This window comes from Nicotiana sylvestris, chromosome 3 (assembly GCF_000393655.2).
Source record: "Nicotiana sylvestris chromosome 3, ASM39365v2, whole genome shotgun sequence".
In the NCBI taxonomy this organism is placed as follows: Eukaryota; Viridiplantae; Streptophyta; class Magnoliopsida; order Solanales; family Solanaceae; genus Nicotiana; species Nicotiana sylvestris.
The window spans coordinates 196,481,981-196,497,267 of record NC_091059.1 but is presented as its reverse complement, the minus strand read 5'-3'; the positions used below and the strand labels follow the sequence as shown (position 1 = coordinate 196,497,267).

Genomic DNA, 15,287 nt, shown 5'->3' with positions numbered 1-15,287 from the left:
TTTTCTTTTTCGTCAAGCACTTTAATAATTAGATATACATATATACTACATATATATTTTTAATATAGCCATGATACTACAAGAAATTGCCTTTAAAAAAAAACCGCTAGACCCGCAAAGCCCACGAGCCCGGCCCGTTAAGCACAAGACCATGTGGGCTTAGGCCCGTCACGGGCCGGTTCCACCCATTGAGCCCACGAAGACCGGGGCCACGAGGCCCGGCCCGTTAGGCCCACTAAGGCCCGGGCCCGGGCCAGAATACAGCATTAGTTTCTAAGAACTGTACAATCTGCACACTTGTAAGTGTAGGGTAAGGTTGATGTGTGTTATCTTACATTATAGTTTCAGTTATTTTTCACCTTAACGTGAGGTGATTTATGTGGAGTAACAGTTGCTTTACGTGCCTTACTGACTTGGTCCATCTTTTGGACATGCATTCATGCAATCTATCAGAACGTGCAATCAAGGAACGTGAAGAAAAAATAGACGAATTGGGCAGGAATCTTTATCTATAGACTATAGGCGATGGCAGCTGCGTACTCACCAAAGTTGAAAAATCTGACCTATCCATAAATTTTCTCGACTTAACAAGAAAATTCATGTGATGCGGAACATTAGATCACTTTATATACTTTCAAAGAGGATCTTATTTTCAAGCTTATATTAATTGACTTACGACGTACTAGGGTGTAATATGTAAAATGTCTCGCCTTACGCCCAAGCCCTTTAAAACACTGGTCACAACCTTGCTTTGCCCGGCCTTAGTACATTTAACATGGTTTGTTTGCAAACACAACGAATAGAGGCATTTCTTTCATTAAAATCAAGAATCCAATTGATATGGGAAAAATACCACAATAGCAAATGTGCTTGAATTAACGGATACAAACTTCAAACATGAATAGAATTTGGAAACAAGGAGTCAAAACTAAAAACTACAAACTTAAATTAAACAATAACAAATCACTCTTCAATTTACTTGGACATGGATTGTACTGAGGGAGCTTGATTTATTTGCTGGTTCCCATACTGCTGCTGAGAAAGTATGCCATTCCAACCTGCAGTAAGTTTTACACACACATGTTAAAAAATTGTTTGCTTCTCTTTAAATGTTACTTGTAATATGCACATAGGCAAATCTAGGACGCAAAGGCATGTTTATGTGCAGAGGCGGATCCAGGATTTCAGAAGGATGGGTGCACCACTATCCGACCACCGTTTGATTTGGTTCTCTAAAACTTACCTTGGAGAACTATCAATAATAGCATCATTATTTATAGTTACAAGTACTAAAGCTCAATATATTTAAAATTAAATAACTAATCAAAAAGAGAGTGATAAATGAAAAAAGAGGAAATTTGAAATTGAAAAGATTCAAAATGATTTAAATTTTATTTTTTATAGTTTTCGAAACTCAATGATTGAACTAAAAAATAGAATGAAGAAAACACAGAAAAGAATCCAATAAAAATAAAAATTTAATTCAAGGATATATCAAAGGGTGAACCCAAAAACATAAGAATTGCATGGGAGAAAAAGAAAAGAAAAGAAAGATAGGGCATGAAATTTGAACAGAACAGAAAAGAAAAGAACGAAAAAGAGAAATAGAAAAGGAAAAGAAAAATGGATAAGAGATGGAAAATATAGAAGCGAGATTTGAACACTGGACCTAGGGGTCAATGACGCACAAAGCTACCACTACACCAAATGCTCTTTTGACCATGGGTTCCCACGCGAAAAATTAAATACTTTATCTGAAAAACATCCCTGTGATATACAGCCTAAGGAGGGGAGCATGGGTGCACGTGACTCATGCCCCTCCACGTGGTTCTGCCTCTGTTTATGTGAAGGAGCATGGTGCACGTAAACTCATATTTCTCTTTGTATACTATGTATAATAATGTTATGTTTCTTAAAATCTAGTACTAAAATATAAATGTGGGCACCCAAGCTCAAAAAGTCCTATGGTGCAATCATATTAGGTGCACCTTTTTAAGTGTAGTTCGGGGTTCAAATCTCTATATTTTTAGGCATGTCTAGTGTACCCTTTTGTGTTTTAATTAAGCAGTACTTTTTTTTTCTTCTGTTCTATTTAGTTTATTGTTCTATTTAGTTTATTGATTCAAAATCTCTAAATCTAACAATACTTGTTCTCCTTTTGTCCTCGCAAAATCTTATATAGTTAAACCAAATATCTATTATAAAACTCATAGCAGTGGATGATGTAGCATATAGTCAACAAGTACAATAATTTCAATATTTTTTATATAGAGTGTAAGTATGTATATTAAAAATCACTAAAATTACAAGAAATTTTTTAATTTACCTGTAATTTCTAAATGATAATGAATTTATGATAAGAACTCAAAAGATTGAACCGTAAAATTTTTAAATTCACCTCTTTGTAATAGTGCACCATATTCTTGAAATCCTAGATCCGCCTCTATTAGGACGGGTTATGTGGATTCAAGTGAACCAGTATTTTCAACCTGAATTATGTATAATGAAAAGCATCCAAAATGCATATGCATAATTAGAACACATTCATTTTGACTTCACTGGGAACATGACTCTAGTTCCTAGATTGGCCTGTGACTAAGTAGAACCATAATAGGAAGGATGATTTCATACCTAGAGCTGGATCAAGTCCCCTAATCCGAAGCTCTCTGAACTCTTGACAAAGTGAACAACATGGACAAAAGATGTGAGAAACTACATCTGAATAGGGAGCTTCCACCAGATTGTACCTCTGCCTCAGTTTTGTTCTATACTTAGAGCCCAAGACCCATTGAGAGCAAACAGCAGGCATCATCAAGAGGTACATGAAAGTCCCCAATGGACAGGCTGCAACCACCATCCAGAAATCATAAAGAGTTAATTACACACTTCTTTTACAAGGCAATTGAACAGAATTCAAATGGATTTTTAAGAGGATTTAATTACTTGTTTCTCCTGCATCTAGAACTTCAGCTATCTGCCCGAATGTCAAACAAGGTAAAAATGATGTCGTTGTAGCTGCACACAAACAAGAATGTTAATATCGCTATTACTTCCGCCAGATAAAGAGAGATTAATATTCTTTCCAGGAAGTTCTGTTTTTTTTTTTTGCTTCAGCCTTCGGACATCCGGTACTCATTGGTCCGACCAATCCAAACTCGTGCTTTAAAAGTCCACTATGGAGTAATTAGCGCTTCCTACCAAAAAGAACCCCATTCCTAGGACTCGAACTGAGGCATCTGGTTAAGCTATGAGGAATCCTTATCATTCCACCATACCCTATGGCAGAGGAAGTTTTACGATGATATACTACTCCATTGTAAGACTTGATTGACATTAAGATTATACATGCAACAACAACAAACCCAGTGTAATCCCACAAATGGGGTCTGGGGATAGTAGTGCATATGCAGACCTTACCCCTACCTTCAAGAAGGAGGAGAGGCTGTTTCCGAAACTAAGATTATACATGGTAAAGGAGAAAAGTGTAAATAATTTACCATTAGTTTGGTCCAAATGACAATCAAATAAGCCAGTGCTCCATGGAGCTCCTGTTGGTGTTGGTGTGTGTACAGCTCCTTGGTACTTTGCAGGATACGAGGCAGCTGGCACATCGGCCACTGGCTGAGGACTTTCAACTTCATTAGAGGAATCAATTCTACCCATTGTATCTTAAGCTTTGGAGTCTGAGTAAGAAGAAGAGAAATGAAGTCCATATATATTTTGAAGGATTTGGTCATATACTTGATAAGCAAGAAAAAAGCTTACGTAGACTTTGAAAAACTAATCGATTAGACACTTCAAATCCGCTGTAGTCAATGGCACTCACCATAATTATACTACCATTTAGACTTTTATCTAATCACCGAATTGGAAAAGGATTTCCATTGTATTGATTTCGAATCAACACTATGCTATTACTATAATCTTTAAAGCCAAGTTGGCTAAGGTCACATGCAACTAGCCGATTTTTCTGGGCAAGTGCACACTGGAAAGTCGTTGCTATGATTAAGTCAATTAGTCTTTGTTTTGCTCATTTTATAATTTAGAGATGAGCAAGAAACTGCGACTACATTCTTTTTTCAACTTCTTTCTAACACTCCGTAGCGTGAATGTGAATAACTTCAATATCTCCGTAGTAGTTGAAAGACCAACAGCATCTAGAGATTGCGATTAAATGCTGGTTATACAAAAGTCAACTTCTGATAGAGGAGATTATTTTGCAGTTAAGAGGAATGGAAGACAAATGGAATAATATATACTAAGATACTCTATCACAAACCACCATGTTAGCAGCATTATTGTGAAGTCAGCTCATGATCAATTTGTACCTTTTGTACAATAAGATGTCGATCACTTATTTCAGGTATATACCCTGAGAAAAATGTGTAATCACAATGACCAATTCAAACACGCCAATGCAAAATGACATGGATAGGGTGGCATCTCGACTAGCTGGCAGTTTGAGATATTACAGCAGAAAAATAGACTACAAGTTATGGTAGGTTAAAGAAACTTTCACTGCTGAAACCATTTACTCCACCAACTGGAGGACGAAGTTCCTCCAGGAGGTGGTGTGAGGACTTCGAGCATAGTTTCCTTCTCCTTTGGCGTTAATGGGACTCCTCGAACGAGATTCAGAGCCATAATGTGCACGTTAGTCTTCTGCCTGTGCTTCTTGTAAGCCCACATGCCTCCAGCAGCCCCAGCAACTAGTAGCTGTGTCAAAAAAAAATTCAAACAAATTTAGCACCTCTGTCTATTAAAATATAATTTTTGAAAGAGCAAGGCAGAGGTAGAGAGCAAACTTTAACTGACCGGAGAGAGCCATAAAGCAGCCGTCTGCATATCAAATTTGGGGGCATAAAGTACTGTCTCACCAAAATCATCCTCAAGCTTTCTGTAGATCTCCTTGTCAGACTTCCCATCTCGAATTTCATCCCTAATTAGCTAAAAAGAAGACCCAAGTCAGTAACCACGCGCAAAAGTTGGAATAACTTAGGCATGGATGCAAGGAAAGTTAGACGAACATATATATACTCCATTTTTTCATTTATTTTTTTTAAAATTTTGAGAAGTAGAACAAACATACAATTAGCAAAGAGAATATCTGGATTAGACAAATGAAAAGACCCATAGCCACATGATGCAAAGCAACAAGGACTTGTGGCATATCTTCTAAAGGTAAAAATGCAGTTCTGTGTGCATAGCATTCTACTGAAGTATGACAATCAAAGTAATTAGTAAGTTGCTCCAGAAGACAGTAGAATTACGATATAACACTCACAAAGGAGCCAACCTAAGTAAAAAACGAGATATCAACCGTCGGTAAAGTGTAAACTCTCTAAAGTTTTCCAAGAAAATTGTCTTTCTCTCTATCATATTCATAGGTGAGGAAACAACAAGTAGCTGAAAATGATGTGGTGGAGTTAAGGGATGCGATAGATGGGGAGATGCATTTTGTGGCCTTGGATTGGAAGGGCTTGAGCTCTGATTCTGTTATTTGAATAGTTTTAATATACTTCTTTGTCTACTAGTGGTTCTTTGTCTGTTACTGGAATCCAACAGCTCTGTTTGATAAAGATCTGAGTCCTAGTTACTTTTTTTGCATTCCATGAGTGTGGAACTTTACTAATGCCATCTCGTAGCTTCTTCCCAAGACGGAGTGGAATGCAAAGTGGGACTGGGGAAACCTGATAATGTTTGGTTCAAAGGCCGCCAAAAGTCCAAAAGAACTACAATTAACAGATTGGGGAATTGAAGAAGATGGAGAACTTGATGCTGGATCCTTCAATTTGTCGAGTGGTGGTAGTGGTAGTGGTACAGGTGGTTATGTCTCTGATGTGGGGCGTGGTTCTTCGATCAAGAGCTCAATATCAGCTTCTACTGACTCTTCACCAAAGGAGGGCTTGAAAGCATCCAACTTTTCTTTCGATGGCTCTCCTGAGGATCTTAGTAAGAAAGTGAAACCTTGGTCTAGAAATTCACCCCCCATGGAGGCTTTGGTAGGCTCTGTTGAACCACTTATAGGTCTGAAACTTGGTAAGCGGACATTTGAGACCATCGGTGGTGCTAAGATTTCATCCTTCCCCGAGAACCCCGTATCATCTGCTGCTGCAGCAAAGAAAACAAAATCATCTACTCAAAATGCGCCAACTCCTCGCTGTCAGGTTGAAGGCTGCAACCTTAATCTTTCATCAGCTTTGAATATTACTGGAAGCATCGAGTTTGTGACAGTCATTCCAAATGCCCAAAGGTCACTATAGCAGGTGTAGCACGCCGCTTTTGTCAACAATGTAGCAGGTTCCATAGCTTGTCTGAATTTGATGAAAAGAAGAGAAGCTGTCACAGGAGGCTCTCTGATCACAATGCACGTCCAGTTCAACTCGGCAAGGCTTTCTTCATTGTTTTATGATAGCAGGCAACCTATGAATCTTGTTCTCAACCACACCCAACTGGTTCACTCTAGAGCTGCTGCAAAAAGCACTGAAGAAACTAAGTTCAGTATAACAAGAGGGTCTACTCCAAAGCCTGAAAGAGCTGGCAGTACAAATGGGCAGTCATTACTGCCGGGGATCCAGTTTTCACGGGCCGTGGGTGCACACAGTAATGTATTGCTTGCTCTTGCCCTCCAAGGGCCACACAGCCGAGGTTTTCAATCGACGTGCCAAGGAATCCATGCTCAAAATGGGTACAGGACCGGAATTTCCTCGTGCTCTCTCTCTTCTGTCAACTAATTCATGGGGTTCATCCGAGCCTGAGACTGTTTCACTGAACCACCCAACACATGCAAATCAGAGCAGCATGCCCGAGCAGATGATGCAGGCAATTCCACAAGGTGTGCCACTTATGTCCTGTGAATACTGGCAGGGTGGACAACCTTCATCCGATCCTCGTGACCATACATTGGCTGCTAATAGTCATGCTTGCGGTAGCTTTCAGCGAATCGAGCTGTTCAAACCTCCATTTGACACTGACTTTTATCTTAATGCATTGAACTGAAGCCAACATCTGATGTCTTTAGTGGATTTTCAGGACTTTGGCCAGATCCCCTTTTTGCTTTTTGACACGATAAACTTGGATCAAGCAGGAGGTTTATTAGTAGGCTATTTCAAGCAGTTTGTTTGCCATCTTAAATTAGTACTGGTATATAATATATAGGTTGGCCTTTGAAACTCCAACAAAGTCTTAAATTCTGAATTATGCAGTAAATTTTGTTTGCTTAATTTAGGCAGTGACAACTGACAAGGGTTCTTAAGAACTGTAGTTCCTTTATTCTGCAACTTGGAACATAACTGCACAGGCCCCGACTTCTGACTGGAAAAAAAAAAAGATATCAACCATCAAACTCAGGAAGTCATGTTTTTTGCTCCAGGATTAACTCTTTCTCCTTCAAAAACTAGTCCCACAAAACAAAAAAGACTAACCTACCATGCAGAAGCTGTTTTCTGTGTTTGGCTCCCTGCTATCCCCCTCTCATCGAAGAGATGATAAATGCATATTTACTATAACACAAACGAAATAGTTACTTGACAATCCAGAATAGAGCTTTTTTCTTTCAAAAACGAAGGACATCCAGAATATAGCAAATTCAATCGGTTCAAGAAACTAGACCCGCAGAGGAGGTCAATTGCGATATAGACCAACTGAAAGAGTCAGTTTACTCATTAAGAGAGAACAGGGGAAAGAACAAGGGGAAAAAATAAACGTCAGTAATATGGGAAACCTATTATTGTCTTAAATGTAAAACGAAGAACAGGACACCTTCAAAAGGGTAATACCATACATAGCTTCTTCGTTTAGCTCAGCCGTATTTAAGCTTGCATAGCAACGTGAACTTGAATACTATTGCAGGTACATGCTAAGAAATGATTAAAAGAGCTGTATTTGAAAGAGAATTGGGGATTCCTATCATAATGCATGCCTATTTAACGCGGGGGGGGGGGGGAGGGGGGGGTTACGCAGCCTTGCCCCTACTCTGGAAGGGCAGAGAGACTATTTTCGATAGACTCTCAGCGTTAAAAAAAAAAAAAAAAGAACGCTGTCCAGACTATATTTACATGCAAGACATAAGTTGGAAAATACCTTTAATTTGATGGGAAAGAACAAAAAGAGAAAATCAGGCAATATAAACTCTGTTTGCTGGAACACAGAAGTTACTGATTCCTATGTACAGTCTCTTTATGTGTAGTGGTGATATGTATAAATGGATACAGACACATAGCATTACTCTGTAGATAAAAATTCATGTTTATGAACAGTTAGTGGAAGTGGAGAGGGTGTCATTATTATTGAGCAGTGAATGCTGCACATATTTGGTAAGATATTTCTGTTAAGAGGAGAATAAACTAAAGAAATATTAAAAGTAACGTAAGATATACAGGATGCAGCTCATAACTGTCTTGTCTTCCTTTTCTTCTACCTGAAATGGCTGATTATCTATTATGAAATAGAGAAGCATAAAAGGTGGATATAGTGGCAGGAGGGGAGTATAATGGCTTGTATGTGATTTTTTATTTTTATTTTTGATTGTTAAGGACTGTATGTGAAGTTTTATGGAGAGCTGTGCTGAAAATTGTTCTTTGACTGTTTTTTTGAAATGATTGGTAAAACTGCTAAATAGAAACTAGACCTAAATTATCAAGTATCTTCTGTATGAAAATTAATCCTCGACATTGTAACTTATAATTACCTAACTCTAGCTCTTGCATCAACCTATGCCAAACCGTTATAATTTTACGTGCACTGCCTTCTACTCGAGTTATATATATAAGGTTGCATGCACTAACTCTGAATCCACTAACTTTAAAAAGTGCATCTGGCTGCATTTTCTTTCTACAAATTACCTCATCACATACAGCCAATGATAACAGCAAGAGAGTAGGAATATGCAGAATGCCGGATACAGGAACTCGACTAGCCTAAATACCCATCAGCAGCACACACATGTTGGTCAGAGCTAGTTTGTTATTATATTTTTTTTTTAAAATTTATTTTTGGTAGAACTGTGGAAATAGGTCATAAAGAACATAACTTTTAAATATTTGACAGATAAGGGCCTAATGGAGCGACATTATCAGTGAGAATTAGACCTCAACTAGCTTAGAATTGTTGTTGTTGTGGAAACTAGTGATTCAAAGGAGTGAAAATGTAAGACAGAAGATATACCTTCCTGAGGAGAATGGCAACGTCAGCTTGAGAGTCTTCAATGGACTGGCTGCCACACTCTGTACACCTGACATTGTGGCTGATATTTCTTGCTCTTGCCTCTACCACCCTCTCCTTCTTCACCGAATCCTCTTCCCCCTCCATAGATAGTCTTCAGATAAGTTAAGCTTTCCTCTCAACACCAAAATTTCCCAAAGAAAGCTGCAAACAAGTTATGGAGAAACCATTTAAGTGTTAAATCCAAGACGTCTAACACCTAAATTTTCAGCTAAGCATTTCATCGAACACCCCACGTGCAAAACATAACTAGGAACACGTCGTTTTTCTAGGGTGGCAACCAAGCAAGTGTAATAGCAGTAGCGAGATGAACGAACAGGGAGTGAAGGGAAGAATGCTTTAGAATTCTGATACCTTTGCGGAGGAGTCACTGCGAACTGTGCAATCACAGCGAACTCACGAGCTGTGTGGTGGAAGTTGGCCCAATTCTATTTCGTTCGACTGTTATAGAGTTTGTGGGCCAAATTGTCGTTAGGAAATATCGAGATTTTATTGGTACATTTGCATCTATACCCGTTTTTTTGTCACGTTTTAATTTGTGCCCGTTTTGCAAAAAAAATTGTAAGCGTACCCGCTTTTTCGCATAACTTCAACATACGGGCTGAAATAGCAAAGACAATCGCGCAAAACTTCAGCATTCTAGTAGCCAGGCCTAGAGCTGAAGTTTTTGTTTTGTAACTATCGAAGTTTTTGTTTGTAATTGGCGAAGTTTTTGTTTGTAAGCTTCAGCTCTAGAGCTGAAGTTTTTGGTTTTTATCTACCGAACTTCAGCTCTAGAGCTGGAGTTTTTGTTTGTAGCTTCAGCTCTAGAGCTGAAGTTTTTGTTTTTAACTATCGAACTTCAGCTCTAGAGCTGAAATTTTTGTTTGTAAGCTTCAGCTCTAAAGCTGAAGTTTTTATTTTTTAACTATCGAACTTCAGCTCTAGAGCTGAAGTTTTTGTTTTGTAACTGTCGAACTTCAGCTCTAGAGCTGAAGTTTTTTCTGGAAAAATAAGCTTTTTATATTATCGCCCGCTTTAAATATATGAAACTGGAGTCCAACGGATACTTGAAAGCGTATAAGTGGCAACGTCAGTGGAAAGAGGTGGATGATCTCCTGACAGGTACAAGGTACAGGATAAGGCCTTGGTCTAGAAATAGCAGAGTTTTATGTTCTACTGTAGAGTGTCACTGAACCAGAGAAAAGCTTCATAGCATAATCTGCAATCTCCTTCGTCTCATATCCAACTAACACAACTACTGCAAATATCTCGTGTATCATTCTCTAGCTAGAAATGGTGCAACCACAGTGTTAGAACACTGTATATCAACTTGGATCTTCGTTGCTATCTCTTAGTCCTTTTTATTAAGGATTATTTATAACCTCATGCGACCCGTTTGATACCTTACTTTTGCAGAAAAGGGAGAAGGAGAAGTTTGAGAAAGAAGAGGCGGATATAACTTTGAGGAGGAGGAAAAAGGGGGCTGAAGTTGTTTAAAAAGTGAGTACAAGTTAAAAGTTTAAAAAATGTGTATAAATTAAATGATGGCAACCAAATAGGATGCCCCGTGCAATTTTTACGATTTTATCAATGGCTAGGCCTGTTAGAATATATGGGCCTATGCGAAATAACTGAGCCCAATAAATTACCCAAAGGTGTTAGGGACGAAGATAAAAGTAGTACTTTTGAACTTATTTTAAGACAAAAATGGGTGTAGATGCAAAATAATTTGAAATGGATTAGGCTCCTCTCCATTTCTCATTCTCTCTATTTCCCAAAGTTCCTATTTGGACTTGTGACACTTGTCCTATTTACTTATTAATGGTCTAGATTTATTTGAGTAACTAACAGTCTTAACCATGGCTAATATACCTTATTTTAGGAGAATATACTCTCTAACTACAGTAAGAAATCTTCATCTCCAAAAATATTAGTAATACTAAAGAATTTGCATAAAATAGAGAAACACAGATTTTGGCTTTTAATAAATTTATACACTTAATCTTTATGTTAATATATGGCGAGGACTTCCATTCAGTTTCTGTTTGTTCACAAAATTACCTACTTTTATATTTTTTATGCAATGGTATACAACCGGTGAGATTGTTAACAGCAAAAACAAGAACAAACTAGAGATGATAGTGTCAAATTTCTTATAAAATCGCAGCAATTTATTCAACCTTTTTCTTTTGTGGCTAAAACCTCCGCCAATGAAAAAAAAGAAGCTATATATGATTATCTTCATCTAGGATTTATATTTTTTTAAATATTATTTTTGGAGATGGCGATTTCATCCTTAAGTTAGAGAGTATTTTCCCCCCCTAAAATAAAGGTATATTAACTATGATTAAGGCTATGAGCCAGTTAATAAATCTGGACCATTAATATGTAACTAAGACAAGTGTCACAAATTTAAACAGAGACTTGGGAAAATGGAGAAATTGAGAAATGGAGAGGAGTCAAATCTAACTGGGTAGGTTTCCTTTCTGTTTTCATTAAGTAATTACTAGTATGACACACTAGGAGTGTATATAGGTCGGGTTGGTTCGGATTTTATAATTAACAAACCAAACTAATTATGTCGGGCTATTAAATTTAAAGATCAAACCAAACCAATAAAACTCGGATTTTTCAATCTCGATTTTTCTCGAACTTTCGGTTTTTTTGGTTTTTAAAAAACCGGATTTTTCAAAGACCACTGCACAAAGTGGCTTGCCCGTAATAATATTTACACTTTCGCTCAATACTTTTTTCCGGAGAAAGCCCGAAAGCTCATACTACGCAGCGGCTGCTAGTGGATACGGTAAATACGAAGAAAATAAGAATGGGAAAAGTAGATCCCACGAAAAGAAAAAAGTTAAAAAAGAAAATCATAGCTAGTGAGAATAGAACAATGACCTTACAAAAGGTCTGATCACCCTTAATCACTAAGTTATATTTTTGAACTGTGTTAAAAAAATTAAAACATAATATATAAAGATAAAAAATAGATTTTGCCTTACATATATCGTATAATTTTTCGGCGAAGAAGGCTCGGATGAACACCCTTCCGCCCCTAAATCCGCCCCGGGTACTACTTTTGTTATCTCAAGTCACAAGTTGGCGTTTCGGGATTTCACTTTCGGCCGGTACTTCATCTCAAAAATTTTATAAGTATATTTGTTAATCAATTTTTAGTTTCTAAAATTAATTTTTTTTATTTGATGTAAATGTTGGGTATATTAAATTTTACTCTAGAGTATAGTGCACACTAGGGGTGTACATAGGTCGGGTTGATTCGGATTTTACAATTACCAAACCAAACTAATTGTGCCGGGTTATTAAATCTAAAGACCAAACCAAACTAATAAAACTCGGGTTTTCATTTTTTTTTTTTGGTTTTTTTCCCGACAAAATCTTCGTAAAATAAAACGTATAACTTGTGCTGAAAATATTTCTTTAATCCTAGTAAGATACAACTATATAAAGTATTTTTCAAGAAAACAATACAAAATATAAGATTGTCATGACATTATCCTAAAATATTCAACAATAAAGACAACAAAATTATGTAATATAAATATTGCTAATTAAAAGCCATAATAAAAATAAACATAATCTAAAAGTACTAAGTCATGCTAAAATAAATAGACTAATAAGGGAATATTAGTTACATGACTAAACGCTAAAGAAAAAATAAAAATAGGTTATGTATTTTTATCTAAATTATTGCAAAACAAAAAATAGATATTCAATACATTCCCGTTCGTAGTATTGAATTGAATGTCTTTTGTTAACATTACTATTGATTTGTTTTTGGTTTGGGCTTTTGTTAGCATTATTTAATTTACTAATATTAATGGCTATAAAACTTATTGGAACATTCAAAAGTTTTAAGTCCAACCTTGAAATAATACCTTAAAAGATAAAATTATGAAATTTTTTAAGAAATATTTATAAATTACATCACCAATAAGTATATTTATATATGAAATATATCTAAATTTTCTATATATGTAATGTCGGATTGGTTTGATTTCGGTTCGACTTTCTTTAGTTAAAACAAAACCAAACCAATTATGGTCGGGTTTTTTTCCAACACCAAACCAAATCAAACCAAACCATAATCGGATTTTTTTTCTCAATTTGGCTCGGATTATCAGGTTGATGCGATTTGTCGGTTTCCTTTGTACACTAGTGCACACATTATATTTTCTTAGTAAATGAGCATAGAAACATGACTTTCTGTTAGCAATCCGTGCACAAATAAAAGCACACTCGTCTCCATCCTTCACTTTCGAAAATAAATCGATACCTTCTCATGTAATTCTACCGGTTGGTTGTCAAACAAAAGAAAGAAAGAAAAAAAAGATGCTGACAATTGTTTAAAAGGGAAGTTGTGTCATAAAAAATTAGTCTCTATGAATTCAAGATAAGTGTCTTTGAGCCAAAAGATTTTGATCCAAAATAATTATCGCCATTGAAAATTAAGAAATGTTATCTTTTTTCAATTCTACCCTTGTTTCAAGAAATGGTTAAAAAAGTTCGAAAAAAGATTTTTTTTAAAAAATTAATCTCAGGAGAGAGAAAGTAATAGGAGAACCAAGGTAATTTAATCAAATAACGGTTATGATTAATGTTATTACATACTACATTTGTTCACTTTTATTTGGCATGTATACTAAAAATAAATTTTTATTTTTACTTGTCACTTTACGCATATCAAGAGAAGACAATTTTTTTTTTCTGTTATACCCACAGTATATATTACTCATTTCAAATCATTTTCTCAAATCCAATAAAATATGCATCAATTAATATGTGTATCATGATAAATTATACATTTTATTTATTATTTCTTAAAGGACGTGAAAAGTCAAAACGTGCTAAGTAAAAGTGAACGGAGAAAGTAACTTTTAAATGAATGAGCAAAAATCTTAGAAAACAATACTTACCCTGGAGCAATATGAAATACTAACTTACCAAACTTAGAGAAGTGTGTGTACAACTAGACGTGTCTCAAATCAGAAATCATGTGTAAAATGTTTATTCAATGTAGAACATTAGTTTTTATATAATTTCTCTCTTCTTAATTTCTTTTTTAAATATCCCATCCATTTTTGGAGTGTCGGGTTATGTCCATTCATAATAAATTCAATAACTCCAGTCTGGATTTGGGACATTTTTTTAGCCTGAAATAAATAATGTGTCAAATAGATAGATAGATGGATAAATAGATAGGCAGAGAACGCAGTATATATGTTGAAATTTTTTTAGGGACGGTTCAATAAACAGAGGCGAAGCTAGAATTTGAACCTTATTGATTCGGGATTAAAATCATTTTAAGTTACTGATTTATATATATTTATTGTATTTCTGAATACAAATACAAAGTTCGAACAAAAGCTACTAGATTCAACCGAACCCAATAACAACACTGCAACTTCGCCCCAATCAATAAGGGAGAAGAGACAAATAGAAGTGGGATAATCTGTAAAATGGGTATTGAATTTGTCAATACATTAAACTGATTTAACAAGCAATGGCATTCATCAACGAACCACATTAAAAGAAAGTGTCCGGACACTCATCAAAGTCTCTTTTTAGGTTTTTTTTTGGGCCCTATATCTTTAATTTCTCTCTTGTCTTCGACTCAACAAACCAACAATATCATGAGACCTTTTGTTTTCTTACACTTTATTTTTGTGTTTCATTATTATCAACTTTAGTGCCTTTCTCCTCACCATTATTATTTTTGATAGTTACTTTTCACCTGTCTTCCAAAACTAACATTCCCCCACTTCCCCATCTACTTTTCCTCAGCTAACCTTCTCCTTTAAGTCAAAATTACATGTATTTTCTTCATAAATGCACGTCTTTTCTCTTTAGTTAATTTTCCGCAAATACATGTAATGAACATACGTAGAACACATAAATGAATCATAAATAAAAGTAACTACGTAGTACTTCCCCTATTCACTTTAAGTGATTTTTTGGCTTTTTTTGTGGTCTATATTTGTCACGATCTCGGTTTGTCCTCCGTGAACCATCATGACGGCACCTAATCTCTACGACTAGGTAAGCCTAAAATGCGGAAGATAAAC

At 36.0% G+C, this 15,287-nt stretch overlaps 2 protein-coding genes and 1 pseudogene across 3 annotated transcripts; 1 reads left to right on the top strand and 2 right to left on the bottom strand.

Moving 5' to 3' along the window:
• Nucleotides 1-858: 858 nt before the first annotated feature.
• LOC104243750 (protein PLANT CADMIUM RESISTANCE 8-like) lies at nt 859-3,777 on the bottom strand. The gene is made up of 4 exons (XM_009799001.2): nt 3,498-3,777; nt 2,944-3,015; nt 2,632-2,844; nt 859-1,058 (listed from the first exon to the last, which is right to left on the bottom strand). Exons 1-4 carry the CDS (start codon nt 3,661-3,663, stop codon nt 976-978), a joined length of 534 nt encoding a protein of 177 aa, XP_009797303.1. The 5' UTR covers nt 3,664-3,777; the 3' UTR covers nt 859-975.
• Nucleotides 3,778-4,269: 492 nt separating this feature from the next.
• Nucleotides 4,270-9,854, bottom strand: LOC104243751 (cytochrome c-type biogenesis CcmH-like mitochondrial protein). 2 transcript variants are annotated; one of them, XM_009799002.2, is made up of 4 exons: nt 9,577-9,854; nt 9,166-9,366; nt 4,816-4,947; nt 4,270-4,716 (listed from the first exon to the last, which is right to left on the bottom strand). In XM_009799002.2, the coding sequence occupies exons 2-4, from the start codon at nt 9,307-9,309 to the stop codon at nt 4,516-4,518; spliced, it is 477 nt and encodes a 158-aa protein (XP_009797304.1). In that variant the 5' UTR covers nt 9,310-9,366; nt 9,577-9,854; the 3' UTR covers nt 4,270-4,515. The 2 variants fall into 2 exon arrangements, with proteins under 2 accessions (XP_009797304.1, XP_070027425.1); XM_070171324.1 differs by lacking the exon at nt 9,577-9,854 and having other exon boundaries at nt 9,166-9,570.
• On the top strand, nt 5,222-7,499 carry LOC138886816 (squamosa promoter-binding-like protein 2; annotated as a pseudogene).
• Nucleotides 9,855-15,287: the final 5,433 nt, after the last annotated feature.

Bases quoted from the DNA above. Each gene is read 5' to 3' on its own strand.
- LOC104243750 (XM_009799001.2), bottom strand. From the start codon at position 3,663: ATGGGTAGAATTGATTCCTCTAATGAAGTTGAAAGTCCTCAGCCAGTG. The intron at 3,016-3,497 runs GTAAATTATTTA...GTTTGTGTGCAG, and splicing joins TCATTTGGACCAAACTAATG to CTACAACGACATCATTTTTA. The intron at 2,845-2,943 runs GTAATTAAATCC...TGGTGGTTGCAG, and splicing joins TCTAGATGCAGGAGAAACAA to CCTGTCCATTGGGGACTTTC.
- LOC104243751 (XM_009799002.2), bottom strand. From the start codon at position 9,309: ATGGAGGGGGAAGAGGATTCGGTGAAGAAGGAGAGGGTGGTAGAGGCA. The intron at 4,948-9,165 runs GTATATCTTCTG...TCTTCTTTTTAG, and splicing joins TTGCCATTCTCCTCAGGAAG to CTAATTAGGGATGAAATTCG. The intron at 4,717-4,815 runs GTCAGTTAAAGT...TTTTTGACACAG, and splicing joins CTGCTTTATGGCTCTCTCCG to CTACTAGTTGCTGGGGCTGC.